This window comes from Talpa europaea (assembly GCF_964194135.1).
Source record: "Talpa europaea genome assembly, chromosome: 14".
NCBI classification, from domain to species: domain Eukaryota; kingdom Metazoa; phylum Chordata; class Mammalia; order Eulipotyphla; family Talpidae; genus Talpa; species Talpa europaea.
In genome coordinates this window covers 63,093,287-63,117,786 of record NC_140082.1, presented here as the reverse complement: position 1 = coordinate 63,117,786, position 24,500 = coordinate 63,093,287, and the positions used below count along the sequence as shown (strand labels likewise).

The 24,500-nt window shown below is 36.9% G+C and overlaps 2 protein-coding genes across 3 annotated transcripts in view; one reads left to right on the top strand and one right to left on the bottom strand.

Annotated features, from left to right (window-relative positions):
* Positions 1-24,500, bottom strand: part of SMYD3 (SET and MYND domain containing 3) — a gene marked incomplete at its 3' end in the record, with an annotated part of 742,797 nt that overhangs the window by 711,879 nt on the left and 6,418 nt on the right. The window lies entirely within an intron of this gene.
* Positions 8,038-9,387, top strand: LOC311184127 (NEDD8-activating enzyme E1 catalytic subunit-like; the record flags this gene model as incomplete). Its single annotated transcript, XM_084254010.1, is given in 3 exon segments — positions 8,038-8,133; positions 8,137-8,463; positions 8,467-9,387. Coding segments are annotated over 3 exon segments (1,344 nt in total).

The following is a 24,500-nucleotide window of genomic DNA, read 5'->3' as shown; positions in this document are numbered from 1 at the left end:
AACACTAAAAATGGATCTACCATATGACCCAGCAATTCCACTCTTTGGAATCTACCCAAAAGACACAAAAACACTAATTCAAAAGGAAATCTGCATGTCTATATTTATTACAACACTATTTGTAGTACCCAAGACATGGAAACAAACTAAATGTCCCAAAACAGATGAATGGATCAAGAAGACATGACGTAAATATACAATGGAATACTACTCAGCAATCAAAAGAGATAAATTCATGCCATTTGCAGCAACATGGATGGAGCTGGAAGGGATTATGCCAAGTGAAATAAGTCAGAAGGAAAAAGGTAAAGATCAGATGGTTTTACGTATATGTAAAATATAAAGAAACCAAACAAGGGTCAGAAAGAAAAAGACAAAATTTTCAAGCTGACTATAGATTTGAGGCATACAAAGGGAAGGAGGAGGGACAGGGGTCAAAATAAGGGCAGGAAGAGCACAAGAGACTTTGGCAATGGATCACAGGTGCTAGAGTAGTGAGAGAACTATGGAGACTACACCTCAGGAAAGAAATTAAATACTATCCAAAAATTAACAATGACGTAAGAAAATAAATAAATTTAACTTTTAAAAAAAGATCATGGGTTCTGAAATCTGGCAGAATTATCAATAACTTGGGAAGTTATTGCCTATATAAGTTTCCCTGTCTATGAAACGGTAAGAATAACTATGAGACCTTGTAAGATTTTACAAGGTTAAATGAGATAATGAACATTAAAGTCCTTGGCATCATTCATGACATAGAGCCAACTATTAAACATTATTCTCCTCTATACTGATTACTATGATCATTACTACTTACTTATGAATCACAAACAATGTCTCAGGCATCACCCTTTATCATAGGTATGTGCATCTATTTCTTTAAGGAACACTGTAAGGTATGGGTGACGGAGGTGGTGTTTGTTATAATTATTATTATTAACCCCTTTTTATCAATGAGGAAACTAAGGTTCAGCTAGCAATTTTCCAGATTCATGTAATTAGTAACTGGCATAGACATAACCTTAATTAGACTCTATCTGACAACAAAGCTCTGTAACAAATATAAGTATTAACTGGTTCAAATTCCTCTAGAATGGATAATAATTACCGTAAGACGTCATAGGTTGTATTCATTACAAATAGCTAAACTAACTTCTGTTTGTCTTCAGTCAAAAAGACAAAAACCGGACCCAAGTCCAGCTACTGATTTATTCCTTCACTTCTAAAACTTTACTTCAAGGGTGAGGGTGAAAATTATAACACATCACATTAATATAATGCTTTCTTATACTAACAAAATTGATCTTCACTATAATCTATGGAATTAGGTAGGCATTATCATCTCCATTTACTAGATGAAGAAAATGAAAGGTTACAAATCTGGCAAATAATGGAAGCAGGACTCAAACCTTAATCTTCTTGCTCCAAGAATGGAGCAATTTTTACTAAACCATGAAGACAAACAGATGAATAAATGCTATTAAAAAGTAGTCTTCTTCACCTGAGGGGAGTAATAAATGCTGTCAAAAAATTAACAACAATGTAAAAAATTAATTATAATTTTTTTTAAAAATCCCTTTACATGGGCAAAAAAAAGTTATTCACACATCATACCCATTCTTATCAACGATCAGTCTTCACAACATATCAATGGCACAGTTCTCCAAACTATAATATTTAAAGTGAGAAGGATAGATTTAGAGGAGCATAATACTGCTTAAAAAAACATTACTGCAAAGGCATATAAGTGGCCAACAGACACATGAAAAAATGGTCAACATCACTTTTTAGGGAAATGCAAATTATAACCACAATGTGACACCACCTCACACCTGCTTTAAACACACACACACACACACACACACACACACAGAAACACTACTGACATGAAGGAATAGGTTATCCAGACAGAAAATGAACAGGGAAATTAAGGCCTCATGTTAAGTACTTAACGGACATTTATATCGCTTTCTACCCCAAAAGAAATGAATACACATTCTTCTCAAGTGTACATTGAACATTTTCAAATATAGGTCACATGCTGGGATACGAAACAAGTCTATGAAAACAGAAATTATATCAAACATCTTCTCAGATCACAATGTCAAAAAGCTAGAAATCAACCACAAAAGAATCCCAAAATAAACCAAACACATGGAGACTAAACAAAATACTTCTGGGCCAACAAAGAAACTAAAAGGTATCTGGAGACTAGCAAAAATGGAACGACAAGCTACCAGATTCCATGGGACGCTTTAAAAACAATACTACAAGGGAAGTTCATAGCAATATAAGTTCACAAAAAAGTCAAAAGGAATCTCCAATGAACAGTTTAACTCCACATCTGAAAAACTAGCAAATAAAAACAAATGAATGTGAAAATCAGTAGAAGGAAAGAAATAATAAAAATTAGAGCAGAATTAAATGAAATAGAAAACAAAAAGACAGTCCAAAAGATAAGTGAAACCAAGAGCTGGCTCTAAACAAAATAGCTAGGCTTACTAGGACAAGAGAGAAATACCCAATGAATAAAATCAGAATTGAAAGAGGTGAAATTAAACAAATGTCACAGCATACAAAAGATCAATAAGAACCTACAGTTAACATCTCTCCACAAATAAACTGGACAAGTTAGAAGAAATGAACAAATTTTTCAATTCAAACAACCTTCCAAGACTGAACTAGAATAAACAATCCAATCAAGAGTGCAGAAAATAATAGAGTAATAAAAAGTCTCTCTAACAGCACAAGCATAGGGAAATAAGGCTTTTCCGTGAGGTATACCTAACTTACTAAAGAAGAGTAAGCTCTTCAAGAGAATCCAAGACCTATCTTACTCAAACTCTTCAAAAAAAATTAAAGAGGGTGAAAAACTCCCTAACACATTCTTTGAGGCCAACATTATTCTGAGTCCAAAGTCAAACAAGGACAGTACAAAAAAAGGAAACTACAGACTGATATCCCTGATGAACAAAGATACAGAGATGTTCAAAAAATTTCTAACAAACCAAACACAGCAACATATTAAGAGAATCATCCACCATAATAAAATAGGTTTCACCTAAGGGATGCAAGCATGATAGAAAGCAAACCAGGGCATCCCTCCTGGAGCGGAGGTTAAAGTCTCAGCACTATCAAGCTATAGCCAGCCACTGCAACATGAGTTCGATCCCCAGCCAGGGACTAACCCACATGGCGCAGCAGACCTCTCCTGTCTCACTTGCTGCTCCCTCAGCAGTGTATTTCAATAGATCCGCCTGCTCCGCTCCCCTCTGTCTGTGGTGAATCCTTTCATCCACCACACCTCTGGCCTACACCCCAGTTCTTGTATGCATAAATAAATAAATCTTTAAAAAAAAGAAAGAAAGCAGGGGCCTCACTGGTGGCGCAGGGTTGAAAGACAGCACTATCAACCTACTGCCAGCCACTACAGCACAAGTTTGATCGCTAGCCAGGAAGCTAACCCACATGGCACAGCAGACCTCTCCTGTCTCGCCCGCTGCTCCCCTCAGCAGTGTATTTCAGTCAATCTGCCTGTTCTGCTTCCCGCTTTCTCTGATGAATCCTCTCACCCCCACCCTGCGCCTCTGGCCTGTACCCAGTTCTTGTATGCATAAATAAATAAATCCTCCTTTAAAAAAAAAAAAAGAAAGCATATTAATGTCATTCATGAGATCAAAAACAGGAAGATAAATTCACATGATCATTTCAACAGATGCTTTAAAAAATTCAACAATATTCAATATCCATTTGCTATTTAAAACACTCTCAGCAAGGACCTCCCTGGTGGTGCAAGGGGTTAGGCGTCAGCACTATGAAGCAATCCCCAGCTACTGCAGCAGGAGTTTGACCCCCAGCCAAAGAGGTAACCCACATGGCGAAGCAGACCTCTCCTGTCTCGCACACTGCTCCCCTCAGCAGTGTATTTCAGTCAATCCACCTGTTCTGTTCCCCACTCTGTCTCTGGTGAATCCTCTCACCCCCTGCATCTCTGGCCTATACCCCAGTTCTTATATGCATAAATAAATAAATCTTTTCAAAAAATAAAAATAAAACATTCTCAGTAAACAGGAATAAAATTATCATAATACAATAAAAAGCTATATATGACAAAGCAACAGTCAACACCATGTTCAATGGTGAAAAACTGAAAGCATTCCCACTACAATCAGGAACAAGACAATGATGTCTACTGTCACTACTACTATTCAATGTAGTATTGGAAGTCTTAGCTGGAGCAATTAGGAAAAAAAGACACAAAAATAATCCAAATGAAAAAAGAAGTGAAACTATTGCTATTCACATTTGACATCATAATACACATAGAAAATCTAATAGATTCTACAAAAACACTAATAAAAATAATAAATGAATGCTGTAAATTGGCAGGATACAAATTCAACACAAAACAGTCAAATGGGCAGAAGAACTTAAAAGACATTTCTCCAAAGAGAAAATGCAAATGGCCAACAGGCATATGAAAAAATGTTCAGCATCCCTTATCATCAGGGAAATGCAAATTAAAACCACATTGAGTTACCACCTTACACCAGTAAGAATGGCACATATTAAAAAAACAAGCAACAACAAATGTTGGCGAGGATGCGGTGAAAAAGGAACTCTCCTACACTGCTGGTGGGAGTGCAAGCTGGTCCAACCACTATGGAAAGCTGTATGGAGGCTCCTCAGTCTACTAAAAATGGAGCTACCCTATGACCTGGCAATTCCACTCCTAGGAATCCACCCAAAGGACACAAAAACACTGATTCAAAATAACACTTGTACCCCTATGTTTATTGCAGCACTATTTACAATAGGTAAAACCTGGAAACAACCCAAATGCCCATAAACAGATGACTATTGATTTGCTTTATCCTTTAATAAGTGATGTTGAACCATTTTCCACATGCCTCTAGGCCATCTGAATATTGTCATTAGAAAAATGTCTATTTTTGAACTGGGTTTTCAGGTTTCTTTTGTTGTTGGATTGCATAAGTACTTTGTATAAGTATATTTTGGAAATTAGCCTCTTGTGTGATATGCAAACATCTTCCCCCAGTCTTTATGTTACCTTTTTGTTTTTGTGAGTTTCTTTTGTGTTCAGAGGCTTTTTAGCTTAATGTAACCCCATGTATATTTGCTTTTGTTTCCCTTGCTATTGGAGGTGATTCCCCAAATACATCTTTGTGGTAGATTTCCTATAGTAGGTTCTGTGTCTCTTAAGTATTTTATGATTTTGGTAAATATATCCAAATCTTTAATTCATTTTGAATTAATTTTTCATATGATTAAGTATGGATCTAGTTTCTTTTTCCCTTTTTTTTTTTTTTTTTTTTTTTGCATGAGGCTATCTGTGTTTCCCAACTGTATTTGTTAAAGCAGCTTTCCTTTCCCCATTGTACGGCTCCTTTGTCAGAGATTAGCTGTCCATATATGTGTGCACCATCACCTCAGTCCCCTGTGCTCCTCCCTCCCTCCTTCTGATCCCTCTCCCGCCTCCTCCCCTGCAGTATGTCTCTGATTTATAATTGTCTGTTTCTGCTTTGTTGTGTTTTGTACTTTACACTGATGTCTTACTGGGTTCCCCTATATTTCTGCTATAAGTGAAACCATCTGATATTTTTCTTTATCCTTCTGGCTTATTTCACTGAGCATAATTCCTTCTAGCTCCATCCACGTTGAATGGCATGAGGTTATCTTTTTTGATTGCTGAATAATATTCCATTGTGTATATACCACATCTTCTTGATCAAATTAAAGATTTGGATATATTAACCGAAATCATAAAATACTTAAAAGACACAGAACCTACTATAGGAAATCTACCACAAAGATGTATTTGGGGAATCACCTCCAATAGCAAGGGAAACAAAAGCAAATATACATGGGGTTACATTAAGCTAAAAAGCCTCTGAACACAAAAGAAACTCACAAAAACAAAAAGGTAACATAAAGACTGGGGGAAGATGTTTGCATATCACACAAGAGGCTAATTTCCAAAATATACTTATGCAAAGTACTTATGCAATCCCAACAAAAGAAACCTGAAAACCCAGTCCAAAAATAGACATTTTTCTAAAGACAATATTCAGATGGCCTAGAGGCATGTGGAAAACGGTTCAACATCACTTATTAAAGGATAAAGCAAATCAAAATCACAAGGAGATATCACCTCATCTCTGTGAGAATGGCCCATATCAAAAAGAGTGGAAACAACAAATTGTTGGTGAAGATGTAGAGAAAAAGGAACTCTCATCCAGTGTTGGTGGGAATGCAAATTGGTGCAATCTCTACAGAAGATGGCATGGAAATTTCTTAAGAAAATAAAAATGGATATCCCATATGATCCAGCAATACCTCTGCTAGGTAGTTAACCCAAATAATATGAAAAGTTGAATTCAAAAAGATTCATTTACACCTATGTTCATAACAGCACTGTTCACAATTGCCAAGTCAGGCAACTGTCCATTAGATAACTGCTTAAAAAAATTGTGGGATATATACTAGTGGAATACTACTCAACAATTTAAAAAGATGAAATAATGGACTCTGAGGTGACTATGCTAAGTGAGAAGTCAGAAAGTGAAAGACAAACATTGGATGGTTTCACTTATCTGTGGAGCATAAAAATCAAAAGCTATATACTAGCAAAATACAGCAAAAACAAATCTTAGACTTGGTAAGGAATTTACTGGTTTCCAGAGGGAACAGTGGAAGTGAGGAGGGAATGGGGTAAGAAGGGACAGAGGGCACTGATGCAGGAAGCTTGGTGGGGGGTAGGTGAAGCATATACACATATAGAGGTGTGAAAACGTAATCCCAAATTTAGTCATGTAAATGACTTTAATAAAAATGAATTTAATAAAAAAAAAAGTCCCAGTCAGTACATTTGACTGGCATTTTTTTCTCCAACTACCAAATATGTTCCTTGGAATAGAAAAATTACTGGAAATTAAAAAAAAAACAAACAGAAACAACAAATGAACAAATGTTGGTGAGAGCATGGTGATAAAGTAACCTTCTACACTGTTGGTGGGAAAGCAGACTGGTCCACCCCCCACCCCCATGGAAAACAGTGGGTGGTCCACCCACTGGGGAAAACAGGAAGTTCCTCAAAATATTAAAAATATATCTACCATATGACCTAGCAATTCTACTCCAAAGAACACAAAAACGCTAATTCGAAGGGATATATGCACTCCCATGTTCACTGGAGCACTACAAAAAAACAGCCAAGTTTATGGAAACCATCCAAGTACCTAATGACAGAGAGCGCATAGAGAAGATATGGTACATACACATAATGGAACACTATTTAGCTATAAAAAAGAGGATAAACTTTTGCCATTTGAAATGACATGCATGGAACTGGGACAAGGGAACAGGAGAAAAGGGGTTAAGCTCAGAAGGAGAAAGACAAATATCAGATGATTTCATTCATATGTAGAATATAGAGAAATAAAACAAAGGAACTGACAGGGGCCCAAGGGCATACGGGTGCTTTAGTGGTGGATGTGGTATGTGTTGACAACACGTCTGAGTAGGTATGAACCTATTCCCTTAAAATCATATACAGCATTGTAAAACCAATGTTACTTCAATTTAAAATATTTATTAAATTTTTATAAAATGGGGCCTCCCCGGTGGCGCAGTGGTTGAGGGCTGGGTTGCAAAGCTGCCCGCAGCCTCTGCAGCATCAGTTCAATTCCCGGCCACCGGGCGAGGGTCCCACATGGCGCGCAGACCTCTCCTGCCGCCCGCTGCTCCCCTCAGCAGTGTACTTCAGTCCTTCTGCCTGTTCTTCTCCCTGCTCTGGTGAATTCTCTCACCCTCCTGTGCTTCTTACTGTACCCAGTGCTTGTATAAATAAATAAATCTTAAAAAAAAAATTTTATAAATGGTGACTGGATGTAAAAGAAAGGTAGATGATCAGTCTCCAAGCTAAAAAAATACATTAGCCATTTGTATTAAGAGAAAATATGGCTTAGAACTATACTGAGGGAATTAATTAACATAAAGAACAGTCAAGACAATATGGCGGATGGTGAGGAGCCAATGGCTGTTGATGGTGGGTGTGGGGACACTGGAGACTGGGAAGGTCGCTGGAACCATGTAAAGAAGTTCCTCGAGTGACCTGGACTCTTCACACACCCTGATTTCGAACCGAGCACTGAATCTCTTCAGTTTTTGTTAGATACATGTAAAGTTCTAGTGATTGGAGCTGGCGGCTTAGGATGTGAGCTCCTGAAAAATCTGGCATTGTCTGGTTTCAGACAGATTCATGTCATAGACATGGATACTATAGATGTTTCTAATCTCAATAGACAGTTTTTATTTAGGTCTAAAAATGTCGGAAGACCTAAAGCTAAAGTTGCTGCAGAATTTCTAAATGACAGAATTCCCAATTGCAATGTAGTTCCACATTTCAACAAGATTCAGGATTTTAATGACACTTTCTATTGACAATTTCATATAATTGTATGTGGACTGGACTCTATCATAGCCAGAAGATGGATAAACGGCATGCTGATATCCCTTCTAAATTATGAAGATGGTGTTTTAGATCCAAGCTCCATCGTCCCTTTGATAGATGGGGGGACAGAAGGTTTTAAAGGAAATGCCCGAGTAATTCTACCTGGAATGACTGCTTGTATTGAATGCACATTGGAACTGTATCCACCACAGGTTAATTTTCCCATGTGCACTATTGCATCTATGCCCCGGCTACCAGAACACTGTATTGAGTATGTAAGGATATTGCAGTGGCCTAAGGAGAAGCCTTTTGGAGAAGGGGTTCAGTTAGATGGAGATGATCCTGATCATATTCAGTGGATTTTCCAAAAATCCCTGGAGAGAGCATCGCAATATAATATTAGGGGTGTTACATATAGACTCACTCAAGAGGTAGTAAAACGAATCATTCCTGCAGTCGCTTCCACAAATGCAGTCATTGCATTTGTGTGTGCCACTGAGGTTTTCAAAATAGCCACAAGTGCATATATTCCTCTTAATAACTACTTGGTATTCAGTGACGTAGATGGACTGTATACATATACATTTGAAGCAGAGAGAAAGGAAAACTGTCCAGCTTGTAGCCAACTTCCTCAGAATATTCAGTTTTCTCCATCAGCTAAACTACAGGAAGTTTTGGATTACCTAACTAATAGTGCTTCTCTGCAGATGAAATCTCCAGCCATCACAGCCACGTTAGAGGGGAAAAATAGAACACTTGACTTACAGTCAGTAACCTCTATTGAGGAACAAACAAGGCCAAATCTCTCCAAGACATTGAAAGAATTGGGACTCGTTGATGGACAGGAACTGGCAGTTGCTGATGTCACTACACCACAGACTGTACTATTCAAGCTTCATTTTACTTCTTAAGGAAAATAAATTTACGCATAATAGAACACACAGATGAAATTTAATTGGTGTCATTTTTAGTATTAGTGTTGCTAGGATTTGACTTTTATATATATATATATATATATATATATATATATATATATATATATATAAAAAATGAGCCACTCTTTTTAATTTTATAACTATCCCTCGAAGACAGAATTTTTGGGATTGGTTAGTGTAAACATTTTGTTAAAATGGGAAATGATGCCTGGAGAGAGAGATTATGAGGAAATTTATTGCTTCTTTTAAAGGAGGAGGCAAATACCCTCTGTTGTGTGCATTTTGTGTTATGGAAAAATACATTCCTCAGTTTTCATTTGAGCACCCACATATACAAAGGTAAAGAAAACAACATTAATTTTTAAATAACACAAAACATTACAACCTGACATCTAGAGCATATTGAATATAGGCTACTTCTACTTGATTTAATATTCCTTTAATTCATTTATCTATTCAAATGAATATTAATTATTGCAAAGGTTACCTTGTCCATAATAATTTGTAAATGGTGATGTAGCTGAAAACCTGTGCATGGAAATGAGAAATATTTTCATCTGTTTACTTGCAGTGCCATAGAGCCCAATATGTACAACATTAAAAGACATGTATGTTTAAAAGAATTTAATGTTTAAACAGTTATCACTGATGCTTTCGCACTATTTATTAATAAAATCATATATTATCTACTTTTCTCAATGAAAATTTTAAATGTATTAAGGATTATAAATAGCTCCCTGTAATATAGGTAAAAATGTGTAGTAGAGTAATATACAAATTTTTATGGCACCTGAATTAATATTTTGCCACAGTACCAATTTAATCTGATTTAATATAATGAAATGGATTTAACAGTAAAAAAAAAAAAAAACAGTCAAGTATATACTGGTGGTACTACAAGACACCGTTCTTGCTTCCATAGTTTCTAAGGAAGAAAGAAAATTATTTCATATTGGTTCAAAAATGCAAGCAAAATAAAATGCAGCATGTGGGATAAAAGATACATGATATGGAAGATTCAGCACCACTCTAGACAGGCATAACTGAATAATTTATTCCTCTATATAAAATTTTTAAAGATGAGATTCCCCAAAACACAAGAAAAGTAGTTGCAGAAGGTGTCAGTCTGTTTTAGAAAATCAAGCTTGGCTTCTGACCACTTCCGGTGCATAGTAGCTACACAAATCATTTGACCTCTCAATAAATCTATCCTCCATAAGTGCTTAGTTCATTAAATTCTGCTCATTAAAGACTTGGCTCTAAATTAAAGTTAAATCAATTTATTTGATCTGGAACTGATAAATTAATGATTACAGATAGGTATTACATGGATAATTTGATTTAATTTAAGGCTGAGTACTTTACAGTAGATTTCTAGAATCATCTAGCTTACATTGTGCATCTTTACTAAAACTAATAGAAGAAATGTCTTACTATGTATCTCTGATATAAAAAGGTTAAGTTTCAGGAACGTCTGTCAAAAAGCAAAGTTAAAAGAAAGAGAAGTTTGCTAAGAAAAAGTCTGAGTTAAACTCGGAAAAAACAATAGTAAAGACTTAAGGCTGATTACTGAGAACAGCTACAAATATTATCAAGCCTATGTTCTCAAAGATTAGTGACAATAAAAGAATGTATGAAAAAGGTTACAAATGGATTTGTCTCTGTCCTATACATAAAGTCTTAAAATTTGGTGGGGGGCAATTTTGATTCCCGGCCAGCCAGGGAGCTACCCACATGGCTCAGCAGACCTCTCCTAGCTCATCCTCTGCTGTCCTCAGCAGTGTATTTCAGTCAATCTGCCTGTTCTGTTCCCCACTCTGTCTCTGGTGAATCCTCTCACCTCCAGCACCTATGGCCTCTACCCCAGCTCTTGTAAGCATAAATAAATCTTTAAGAAAAAAAAAATTGGTGGGTACTAGCATCACCTAGGTAGTTTAATAAGAATGTAAATTCCTATGCCTAAAACAGTAGATATTTTTAGACAAGGCACAAGAAGGCAGATTTGAAATAAACGCCACTTCCAGCTAATTCTGACAGATGTATATGATGGTCTGTGCTTTGAGAAACAATGCAATATTCCAGGCACTGTACCAAGTACTCTCATGTGTATTCCTTCACTTAATCCTCATGAGTTAGACATGTCCTTATTTTAAGAATAAAGAAATAGAAGCATAGGGGTTAAGATGCCCAACATTAAGCAACTAAAAAAATAAAGAATAAATTAAATGAAAGAGAAATAAAAAGGACAGAAGGGAAATTTGCTTTAATACATAGCAATTTTAGAGCATAACCTAGAAGAGGCTGACATTCTAAAATTATTTTTAAAAAACATCAAAGAGCTTACATCTTGTGTCACACAAAGATTAGGAAAAGTGAAAGACCAATATTGAAAATTACAAATAACTGCTTAAATAATTATTTAAAATGCAAGTGACCTCGATTTATAATCAGCTATATGTAGGTTGAGGTAGAGTAAAAGTACACTGAAGTAACCTGTTTAAAATTTCATTCCTTGAGCTTGGACTGAATCTAGTTATTTTTTACAAAACTGTATAGAATATAAAGGAAGACAAATTATATATCTGGTGGGTAACTCTGATTTTAAAAAACGTTGTCTGGATCCCACCTCCAAAGATCTGATTTAATAGGTCTATGTGTAGTCTGTGCACCAGGATTTTGTTTTAATAATTGCTAGAACCTCCTCTGGCAATTCCAATCTGTAGCAAACATTGATAATCACTCTATTAGGAAATGTCCAGGGCTCATGGTTGGGAGGAAAAAGAAAAGCAATGGAAAGAGTAAAAGAGCCCCAAGAACCAGTGAGACAAAAAGATAAAATGAGAAAAAAAAAAGATTTTAAAACTGAACAGGATGCCAAAACATAACAAGAGTAATGAAAATTATGGAGTCACTGCATTTAACAAAGGTAGCTAGAAACCTGACAGTAATGATAAGATGGGTTTAGATGACTAGGGAACAGTCAAGTGGTGCAGCAATATTCTGCATTAGCAAAATCTGTAATGAGGACAGGATCAGTTGTCTGAGGCAGCCTGCATAGCAATGCACTTAACTACTACAAATAGATGGAATAGAAGTGGATTCCTCCAGTCACTTTTCTACCTGGTGTTCCCCCACTGCCATCTAGTGGGTCAGGATAACAAGGAGCTAATTAGAACTGGAAGTGATTTCTAGGTGGCTGTAAACTCATCACAAAGCAGGTAACCAAAGAGCCTAGGGTTTAATCTCAATGTTTTTCTCTGTTTGTTTAATATAAGACAGGCTTACGGTACAGGGTTTCTTTTGGGGGTAATTAAAATACTCAAAAAGTGGTTGTGGAAACGGTTGCATAACATTTTTGATGTACTTCATTCCACTAAATTGTACACTTAAAAATGGATAAAATGGTAAAATTTATGTTACCTTATGTCACTTTAAAATAGTTGTGTGCTATGGTATATGAATTATATCTCAGTAAATCTGTGATTTTAAAAAGGAGACAAATGCAATAATTACTAAAATAATATTAAAAACTTTAGAAAGTTTTAAAAGCATGTCAGAAATCATTTAATCCTTTCATTGCAAGCCCCCTCCATGTCAAAAAAGTTAAACTCGAAACTAAGACGATTAAATTACCTACTCAACTAGAGAGTAAAACCTAGGTCAAGAAAAAAGGGGTAACAAGTTGCTTTAAAGTCTCTTGTCTCCCAAGTGAGAATTGATTTTCTTAAGCTTGGTCCAAAGTAGCGCTGTTTTGCTAAATAAATGCATTTAAATGTGAACATACCATGTTAATATAAATGTCCAGCTTGAAATTCAACATACAGAATTACGTGTAGATACTGTACGTAGCTTGACTGAATCCATCTGGGGCAAGTTTACCTTTACCTTTAAATATAAAGAGGCAGAGAGGAAATTCAGTTAAGGTGAAAAGGAAGGATAGTAATTGTCAACCCAGATTGCACATTATAACAACTTGGGGAGCTTTCAAAATGTCTATGTTCAAGACACACTCTAAGCCCATTTAATGTTGAGTCACCAATGTTGAGAACCACTAAATCAGAAGAGAAATCCCTCACAGAGAAAACGATCTAAAGATCAGAACTGTTCAAACACGAAGATCAAAAGAAAGAAAAAAAAACCAGGAAGCCCATAGTAATGCAAAGTAAATTTCTTTTACTGATTTATGACTTTTATATCTAAAGGATATCTGCCTTTTTAAGTGGTAAATATTTTCTTCAGTTTCTTGGCTTTTCCAATATAAGACAATTCGTTGACACACGTTTTTATCTTATATATCAAGTCAAAACTGTACACCTACCTATCAATCTATCTTTTCTCCTTTGTGTAATTTCTCCTTATCTCTTCCTCAAAGGCTAACAAGAACAACAAAAAAGTAAACGATTTTTCTGGCATGATTCTCAACCAAGGTAATGAATAAAAAGGCAATATAAAGCTAGAATTGTAAATGTTCTCAAATGTTTACAATTAAACAGAAAAAGAAAAAACAAAAACAAAACATGAAAAGACCATGTGTAAAACAGCAAGCTGACAACAATTTAACTTCTAAAGGGGTACTGCCTTGGGCCTCCCCTGGTGGCGCAGCAGTTGAGCGCTGGGCTGCGAAGCTGCCCGCAGCCTCTGCAGAGCTGGTTCGATCCCCGGCCACAGGCGAGGGTCCCACATGGTGCAGACAGCAGTCTGCCTGCTCTGTTCCCTGCTCTGGCTCTGGTGAATTCTCTCACCCTCCTGTGCTTCTGACTGTACCCAGTGCTTGTATAAATAAATAAATAAATCTTTAAAAAATAAATAAAAAATAAATAAAGGGGTGCTGCCTTTTCTGTATTTAAACAAGGATAATAATGATTTCATTTGTCAGTTTTGACTTTAAAATATCTAGGGGGCCTCCCTGGTGGCGCAGGGGGTTGGGATGCAACCTATGAAGCTGACCGCAACCACTGCAGCATTCTCCCGCCAGGGAGCTACCCACATGGTGCAGCAGACCTCTCCTGTCTCGTGTGTTGCTCCCCTCAGCAGTGTATTTCAGTCGATCTGCCTGTTCTGTTCCCCGCTCTGTCTCTGGTGAATCCTCTCACCCGCCGCCTCCCACCCACCTCTGGCCTATGCCCCAGTTCTTGTATGCACAAGTAAATAAATCTTAATAAATAAATAAATAAAATACCTAGGGTGTTTACCACATGGGTTATTGCACCTTTTCAGGAACATTCCAAAAACAGAACTATGTTGCTGGGAGAGCAACCATTTGCTTTCCTAAGATTAGAAAGAGATACAATATAAAGCTATTCCATCACATGGTCATATTTTTTTCATTTTAGCAAGTAACAAGTGTTTATTATAACAAAAGCTGGCAAGGGGAGGAGGGGAGCAGAATCATTTGCACAAAACCTTTCAAGTACTAAATCCCACTGTCAGCAGATCAACAAGTATAATTTTCCCCCAGATTGTGACAAATTCAAATTTGACTCAGTTTCAGATATGACTTTTGACTCTTAATGTAACTAGCAGAGTCATCATTAATAAGACACCACTACTATAGTCATTTGTCCAGTGTTAAATCATTATAGTGAGTTTTACAAAGGTGCTTGACAAAATCTGACTTGCTTGCTTTTTTTAGTAAACTGCAAACAAAATTTATGGTAAATGTCAGAGGTTGAGAACAGATTAGAAAGAAGATTCACAAAGGTGATCACTCAGGGACACCAAGTTTTAATAGCTGAAAACCAAGTTACTAGTCTGAAAAAAGTTTGTGCTTTTCACCCCATTGTCCACAAGAGGGAGCAACACATCTGATGCCCAGTTACAAGGGAAAATCATCTATTATACAATTTAATCTGCAAAAAAAAATTGCATGTAACATACAAAGAATTAAATGTAAAATGAAATTATAGGATACCCCAAAATAATCTCAAAGTAGTAACTTATCAAAAAACTTGACTGCTGAGAACTTTCAAGTTTAAATGTATAGAAATCAGTTCATCTCACTTTAATACAAATTACAAAATAGAAGTTACAAAGATATCTTGAAGTTATGCATGAAAATGTGTATTCAGATTCAGGACATCTATGGTGCAGCATAAAACTGCATTATTAACAAACTCTCAGCAGACAGCATGCTGCCTGATCCACAGACCACAGTTGTTACAGCAAGAACTGAAAGACAACATGAACTGAATTTCCAAGCGTGTTTAACTCTTACATAAAGTTAGGCAACTGACAAGGAGTGGAACACTATATATAGGATGCAAACATATGAGCAGATGCCCATGAAACCTGGTATACTGAACTCATAACTGTTGTTGAATTACCTTTACCAATAAAAGCACTATGAAGAGGTTGGTCTTCCTTTGCCTAAAGAAGCTGCAATGGCCTCCCCATGACATACATGGGGAAAGACTACTGATCCTCCTCTGGAACTACCCTCACCACCTCTCAGTGTTTCTAGATCTATGACCAAACTCAAGTACTGGGAGTCCACCAACAGATAAAGCTAAAAAGTACAACCATCGAAAGCTGTATTACATACCAAAAGAACTGCAAGATTTTGCCAATTTATATCAACAAAAACCTGTGGAACACATATGGGAAAGAATTTTTACAGTGCTGATGTATCGTGGATTAGGGTAGAAGATGATGCTGGATTAAGCTGAATTTACTGGTGGGGTACTTAAAGCAGAGATGGTAGATTCAACAGGTCGGCCCAGGAAGCTGGTTCTAAAAGTTGACTTGGTTGATTAAATAGAAGTTGACCCAGCAGCAGCAATCTACACTAAATGAAGTTGAAACATCAGAACTTCAATGGTCTCACTCATAGCAGGAATCTAGAAAACTTAAATAAGGGACCAGGAATAAGAATAACTATAAGAAAGAAAATATCAAAATCAACAAATAATTATGAACCAGAGACACTCTATGGGGGGGGGGAGGAGGGATTGGGGTCAAAATAAGGGGGTTGTAATTGTATGGCGAATATAAAAAAAAAATTTTTTAAAAAAAAGAAACATCAGAACTTCTATGGTATGCTAAAAAGAATGCTGAGTGGATTTAATTTAAGAAGATTCACAAAACTGATCACTCATATACAAGTGATATATCACTCTTATGTAATATATAAGACCAGCTGACCCACCATTAATCCCATCCTAAAAGAATCCAGAGAACATTCTATTCACAAGTTTTGAGAATACATTCATGACAGGAGTCCTGGTCTCTGTTAAGAGCTCCACAGATAAAGAATAAAAATAACTCCTCCTATCATCAAACTGGGCTCCCTGAATTTGGTGGGGGAATGGTGGGATCACATGATGGCAGGGACCAAGAAGTAGCAGCACTTAATCAACAAAGGTAAGGTGTGAGTAGATACCATAATAGCAGCCAAAACAGTAACCACAAAAAATTTGAACTGCAGAGATCTTCAATGTTGGCTAATTAATCAAAATGTTCCTAGGACTGAAACAGATGGACAATTAGTATACATGGCAAAAAGTATACATGGACAATTAGTATAAATAAATGGATAATTAGTATTATTAGTACAAGCTAAAAAACTCTAGGGGTAGTTAACAGAGGTATGATTTAAATCACAAAAAAAAAGTTTTGGCCTCTAACAATTTGAGCCAGTTTGCAAACTCAGAGTTTCTTGAATTTTCAGATTCCCCTGAGGAAAAATTCTAGCACAGAGTCAAGTATGTGTACTATATACCTTCCATCTAGGCTTCCCAAAAGTGATCTACAGCCACTTACAAGGATGGCTTTGCACTAGGAAAGAAAACATAACCAGAATTTGGGGAAATCAATAGACACTGGCTCTGAACTAGTTAATTTCTGAAGACCCAAAATACCATTGCAATCCAACTTCCAAGAACTGGAGTTATGGAAGTCAGGGGATCAATGGAGTGTGGACGCAGATTCATCTCACTGTGGGTCCACACTAGTCACCTAAATCCACCCTATGGTTTCAGTCTCTAGTTCCAAAATGCATAGTTAGAAGAGACATTCTCAGCAACTGTCAAATACCCTCTAATGTTCTCCTACCCATAAAGTAATGACTATTATGGTATAAACACCAAGTGGAAACCACTAGAATTGCCTTTATACACCTTATTATGCAACCAAAACCAGTACTGCATTTCTGGACACTTAATGCCACCACAAAAGATTTGAGAGATGCAAACCTTCATTAAACTTGCCTATTTGGCCAATGGAAACACCAGGTAGATCTTGGGGAATGACAGCAGATTATAGGGTATCATGTTATAGAATAGCAAAAGGTGATTCAGTTATAAGAATGAAATCACCCAGAGCTAGGTAAAGAGATTTTTTTTTTTTTGTATATTCTTTCTGAAAGAGAATTAGTATGTTTTCGGTAGTATGAAAGATAAACAGGGCCTCCCTGACGGCGCAAAGGGTTAAGACACAACCTATGAAGCTATCCACAGCCACTGCAGCATGAATTAGATCCCCTGCCAGGGAGCTACCCACATAGTGCAGCAGACCTCTCCTGTCTCACCTGCTGCTCCCCTGAGCAGTGTATTTCAGTCAATCTGCCTGTTCTGTTCCCCACTGTGTCTCTGGTGAATCCTCTCACATACACACACACCCCCCACCATACCTCTGGCTTATACCCAACTTCTTTTATTCATAAATAAAAATAAGTATTTAAAAATAAATAAAACAATCGCTTTAAAAAAAAGAAAAATGGATGGGAGATATAAACAATTCAAAAAAGATATGAATATAAGCATTAAATATATGAAAAAAATGTTTAATTTTACTCATAATGTAAATTAAATGCAAATTAAACTCCACCAAGATACAACTTCTTACATCAGTTCGACAAAAATTCAAAAGCTTAATAAAAGTCAGTGCAAAGCTGAGGGAACAAGCACTCTCATACATTGCTACTGGAAATGTACAACTGTACCACTCCCACAAAGCTATTAACACTCTGACCCAGCAATCCCACTTACTGGAATTTATGCTGAAAATACACCTGCAATTATACAAAATATTTAAGAGCAAGTTATTCATTATAGAATTTTTGCAATTAGAAAATACTATGCTATTAAAACTGTAAGTGCATATACAAAAAGATTATGGAGCTATAAAAAAATTAGAAAACTCTCTATAAACTAATATAGCATGCTTTCCAGTAGGTACTACAAAAGAGCAAATATAGCTTTCTATCTTTTCAATAAAAAGTGGATAATTTTAAAATATACATATATTTGCTTATGTTTACCAAAAACCAAAGGGACTGGGAGAGAGAGAGAATACTGAAAGACAACAAATTTCGTTACCTACGGGAATGGTAGGGCATATGGATAAGTAGGGGCTCATAATTGCATCTTTTTATAGTTTGAGTTTAGGAAGCATATACGTCAATAACCGTAATAAAAATGTTAACCAAAAAGGATGGATGAGAAAACCCAGAAATGAATTAAAGTGTAACAAATAAATTCAACTGAATTCCCAATAACAAAACACTGAAGGAAAAGAAAGGAATATAAAATGACCAAAATATTTAACTATATATTCTCAGTCTTTGATGGAATATGCAGGAGAAATTGCAAACAAGTTTTTTGTTTTTTTTTTAATCATTTGGGTGAAGTCATTTTTGAAACAATTTTAGATAGAGTTCAACAAATGAGTAAAAATATTTTTGTTGAGGGCCACGTTTAGCACTGAAGGAGAAGGGATATACAATCATGGAATGAGAGAAGGAATGAAACAACCCTGAGGAGCTACATCATACTTGCAAGTACTGGTATGAATCCTTGACTTTTTAAATGTGTGTGTGTGTATGTGTGTATGTGTGTGTGTGTGTGTGTGTGTGTACAGGCTGCACATTTGCATGTACCTGCATACTCACTTTGTCTGCTGAAAAGGTCAAATAGCAAAGACATCCCAGTAGCAACAAGCACACCAAGTGCTCAGATCTTTGTCTCTAATATGATTTCTCATTAAAAGAAACCAGAATAGGGCCTCTCTGGTGGTACAGAGGTTAAAGTCTCAGCACTATCAAACTATCGCCAGCCACTGCAGCATGAGTTCAATCCCCAGCCAGGGAGCTAACCCACATGGCACAGCAGATCTCTCCTGCCTCGCCCACTGCTCCCCTCAGCAGTATATTTCAGTAAATCGGCCTGTTCTGCTCTCCACTCTATGATTCCTCTTACCCCCCCCCCCCAACTCCTCTACCTGCCTGCACCTCTGGTCTACACCCCAGTTCTTATATGCATAAATACAAATCTTAAAAAAAAAAAAATGAAACCAGGAATTCTCAGAGCGCTACTGAGTCAGGATTAAAGCAGGTAAGTACAGGATGAGCCTGGGACATATGTTAAACCAAAAAGTAAGGAACTGCTTTAAAAAAAAAAAAATTAGAAGTTGGGAGTATATCCTAAAGACACAGGATCTGCCTTGAAAAGTTGAAAACTAAAAAATCTGGGAAAAACTGAACACCAAAATAAGGTACATAATCAAGAAATCACGAAAAGAACAGAAATTCATCAATTCACACTGATATTAAAAAGACATATGATGAGAGTGAAAGACAGGCCTTTGTTTATAGTAGATGCTGAGTTGCATCCCAACCAGTAAGCATAGAGGAAATGCCATAGTTTGAAAGTCAGCATTTTGGAACTATCATACCAAAAGATTCAATCTAGAAAGAAGCATCCATAAATGCTAAACCTAGTAGGAAATTTTAATAAGCAGAGTATTGCCATGTTGTTATGCCTTCCCAGGTTATCAGTTGGGGGCAGGAGGGATAGTGTAGAGCAGTAAAACAGAACAACAGTTTGACTGGATGATCATAAATAATACCATTAATAAAAGGCAACTGGACATGCCAAGACAGATGTGACAGCCACACAGCACCCCAGCTGAGAATGTATAACCTGAATCTATTGCATTAAAGAATCATTGCATTAAACTCAAAATGAAGGCTGTCGATTTAAAAGTCAGTGCTATACATGACAAAGAAAATTGTGGGGATGTTTCAGATTATAGAAGGCCAAAGATGGAACAAATAAATACAGTTTGAGCTGAGACTGATTGTGTACTAAAAAGGGAGGGGAAAATACTCAAAAAAATTTACTGGGTCATTTGACAAAACTCAAATACAGGTACTATTTGTAATGTGAAATTTATTGAAGTTGATATGTATAACTTCCCTATTCTTTGGCTAAAAATACTAAAGTATTTTGGGATAAAGGGCCAGGATAAATGGAACTTACATCTTCAAAAAGAAGAAACTGTGTGTGCGTGTTGAGGACAGGGGTGTGGGGGTGAGGAGATGAAAAATAACTCCAAGTTCTAACTTCATAAATTTTCTATACACATAATATGAAAACTGAATTCCAGTCCATCATACATAAAGAGCAGTTGTCTACTGAAGAATAAATTAAACACAGCATATTCAGTGCCATCTCAGGTTGCTATAACATCCAGTTGATGAGTAGTTCTTGACTACTTACAGCAGCCTATATGTCATTTCATTTAATGCTTTTAAATCTTTGCCACTAATGTGTGATCAGCTTTAGCATCACCTAGGAACTTGTTAGAAATGCAGAATCTGGGCCTCCCTGGTGGCGCAGGCGGTTGAGCCCCGCACTGTGAAGCTGTCCACAGCCTCTGCAGCGCAGGTTCGATCCCATATGGCGAAGCAGACCTCTCCTGTCTCGCCTGCTGCTCCCCTCAGCAGTGTATTTCTTCAGTCTGCCTGTTCTGTTCCCCGCTCTGTCTCCGGTGAATCCTCTCACCCTCCTGAAAATTTGGCCTGTACCCCGGTACTTGTATAAAAATAAATAAATCTTAAAAAAAAAAAAAAAATGCAGAATCTCACACCAATACAGACCTCACTGAATCAGAATCTTCACATGAAAAGATCTTCAGTGATTCACATAGAAATTAAAGTTTAAGAACAGCTGCTCTAAGGTGACTTAACTCAAAAGAGGTTTATTTCTAGCTCCAACTAAATCTGATATATGTAGGAGATTCTCTAGAACAGCTCTCTTCTATGCTGTGACTCATGCTTATTATTTCTCCACCCCCACAGTCATCAAGGCAAGGTAAGAGAAATCAGGAAAGACGACAAGGAATATTTTATGCAGATTAGGATATGGCTTTTATATAACCTCCACCCTATACTTCACTGGCCAAAAGTGAGGTAGAGGTCCCCAATCCTGCTGCAGCGAGAGTGGAAAATACAATCATCTTCTGTGTGCACTCAGGAAAATGAATAAAGTTTACTAATGTGATGTTTGAGAAATACTAAGGAAAAGTTAAATAACCAATCTTGAGCAAGGAGGAAGCAAGAACTATGAGGATTATCAACAGGAGTTCTACATCTCTCGGTTCAGTGGTCAGCCAGTGAACAGGCTCACCTTCTACGAAGAGGTTCACTCTTGGTCTAATCAGATGGTAAATCAAAAAAAGTGGACAAAAGTTGGCAAGTATTTCAAAGGTATCTTTATCACAAGCAGCAGACATCCTTTTATACAATTTCAAATGAAACAACGTCTAAGACCTTCTCAAGTTTATTTAAATTTCTAGTACAAAAAAAAAAAATGACACAAGCATAATTGGGAGTAAAACACAAAATATATAAAGTACAAAAGGATATCTTCCTCCCTGCAAGTCCCACTCTCTGGAGGTAGTCATATTAGAATTCTGAGGTGTTCTTCCATACCTTTTCTAAACATATACATATGTATACAAAGATTTTATTTAAACACTTTCAACTTTATTCACCCAGAAAAATGCCATGGACGCCATCCACATTTGTACAAACAGATCCACTTGAATCTTAACAGCTAGATAGTACTATATAATATGACTACATCACAACTTAACTAGTCACTTATAAACAAACATTAAAATTCTTTTAATTATCAAAAATGCTATGCCAAGTATCCTTGTGCAATATTTATATTTCTGTAAGAATCCCAAAAGTAGGATCAAGAAAACACAGTGGTCAATTCATAAATTATTCCAAATTGCCCTTCAGTGGAGCAATACCAATTTACACTCCTACATGGGCATGAATGCACTAGAGTTCATTTGTGTGTTTGTAAGGAACAAAAGGTTTTTAGAGTTTTTAAGAGAATTAAGTGAAGTACACAGGTAAATCACCTAAAATCATCCCTGGCATTGTTCAGTAAGTGATAAAATAACATGTTAACTACTGAATAATAATATTTAATATTTACATGTCAGAGTAACATGTAAATGGAAAGTGCCTCTCTTTTCTTTGATAATCAAGGGTAATCCCATATTTGGCCACATCTAATTCAGTAGAACATCTCTTCCTTAACTACTAAACCTCCAGAAACAACCCAGCGTTAGAGACTGGAAAACAAAAAATGATGAGTCATCCAAACTGAGCAGCACTAACTCCATACTTTGGTTCCTGATTCCATATATCCTAGCAGGTTTTAAGAAAACCTGTATTATTCAGAACCAAGTATTATTCATTGGTTCACAATATGTAACAGAGAACAAGCCCCAGCCTCTCAAAATGATACAAAAGACACATCAACTATTTTATAACAGTGGTTCTCAAAGTATGGTCAGAGGATCCGTGGGAATACTTGAAACCTTTTTAGGACACCTACAAGGTAGAAACTACTTACATAATAGTAGTAGTAGATTTTTTTCCTTTTTTATTCTTGTCTTCATGAGTATATAGTGGAGTTTTCTAGAGAATGTACTGATACACTGATTCTTTATGTAATTTGCAGTATACCAAATGCAAACGTTATGAGAATTCAAGGATCTTCTGTTACAACTGACTTTAGGAGGGCCTTCCCCTGGTGGCGCAGCAGATGAGCGCTGGGCTGCGAAGCTGCCCGCAGCCTCTGCAGTGCGGTTTGATCCCCAGCCACCGGGCAAGGGTCCCACATGACACACAGACCTCTCCTGCTGCACCCGCTGCTCCCCTCAGCAGTGTGTTTCGTCGGTCCGCCTGTTCTGTTCCCCACTCTAGCTCTGGTGAATTCTCTCACCCTCCCGCACTTCTGACTGTACCTAGTGCTTGTATAAATAAATCTTTAAAAAAAAAAAAAAAGGACAGACATTAGGGGGGTTAGGCTAAAATGCAAAGCAAGCAACTCATTTCATTAAGTTTTCATGTAACTTTGTTAAAAAATAATTAGTATTTTGTTTAAACATCTATTTTCCAAAATGTATCAGTTTTAAGTTTTCATGCAGTAAAATCAATACACAACTGCATAAACAAAACCTCCCCAGAGTCCTAAATATCTAATTTTAAAACCCCTCTTATGAAACTGTTTCCAGAAATTTTTCAAAGTGTAAAGGGGTCCTGAGACTAAAACTTTGAGAACCACCGGTCTATGAAATCTGCTGCCTCAAAAGACAGCATATTAACAGCATTCAAAACCACAGGCATTAGCCCACTGCTTCAATTCTCTTGCTGTGAAGGTCCAAGATAGCCTTGTGCAGAACACCAGAGAAGATTTTCAAATTTCAGAGATGGTATTTCAGGCAGAGCAGACAAAATCCAAGTGCAAGAAAGCTGAGTGATCCAATGAGAACAAATCAGTGATCCTTCCACGACGAAAGAATCTAAAATAAAAAACTGACACCAGCTGACTGGTTGGTCCCAAAGGTGTCGCCATTTGGAAAACTCAGGATCCCTTTCTACAAGTAGCAAATTGGTATTCTGTACCAGTAGAAGCCACAAAGGCTACGGTGAGGGGAAGTCTGTACTGCTGCGTTCCAGGCACCAGCCTCCATCCCTGTCCTCATGGTTGCTCTGTTCTTCAGCCCTCTGAACAAGCACCAGGCTGTCTGAAGAAGGAGAACAACTTACTGCTATCCACAAAGCAGGCCATCCTGTCTGATTAAGAACGTCCTCTGCTGTGGCATTCACATGGGCCAAACGTTCTCAGGCTCAGGGCTCAGCCAAACAGCCCTTCCCCAACTTCCTTGCAGAAGAAAAGGAAGAAGCAAAAGAAACAGGAATTATAATTCCCACTAAAAAAGAAAAATGGAAGTCACATCATCCATAGAATCCTTTCCCAACCCACCTTAACCTTTCACCTTATTAT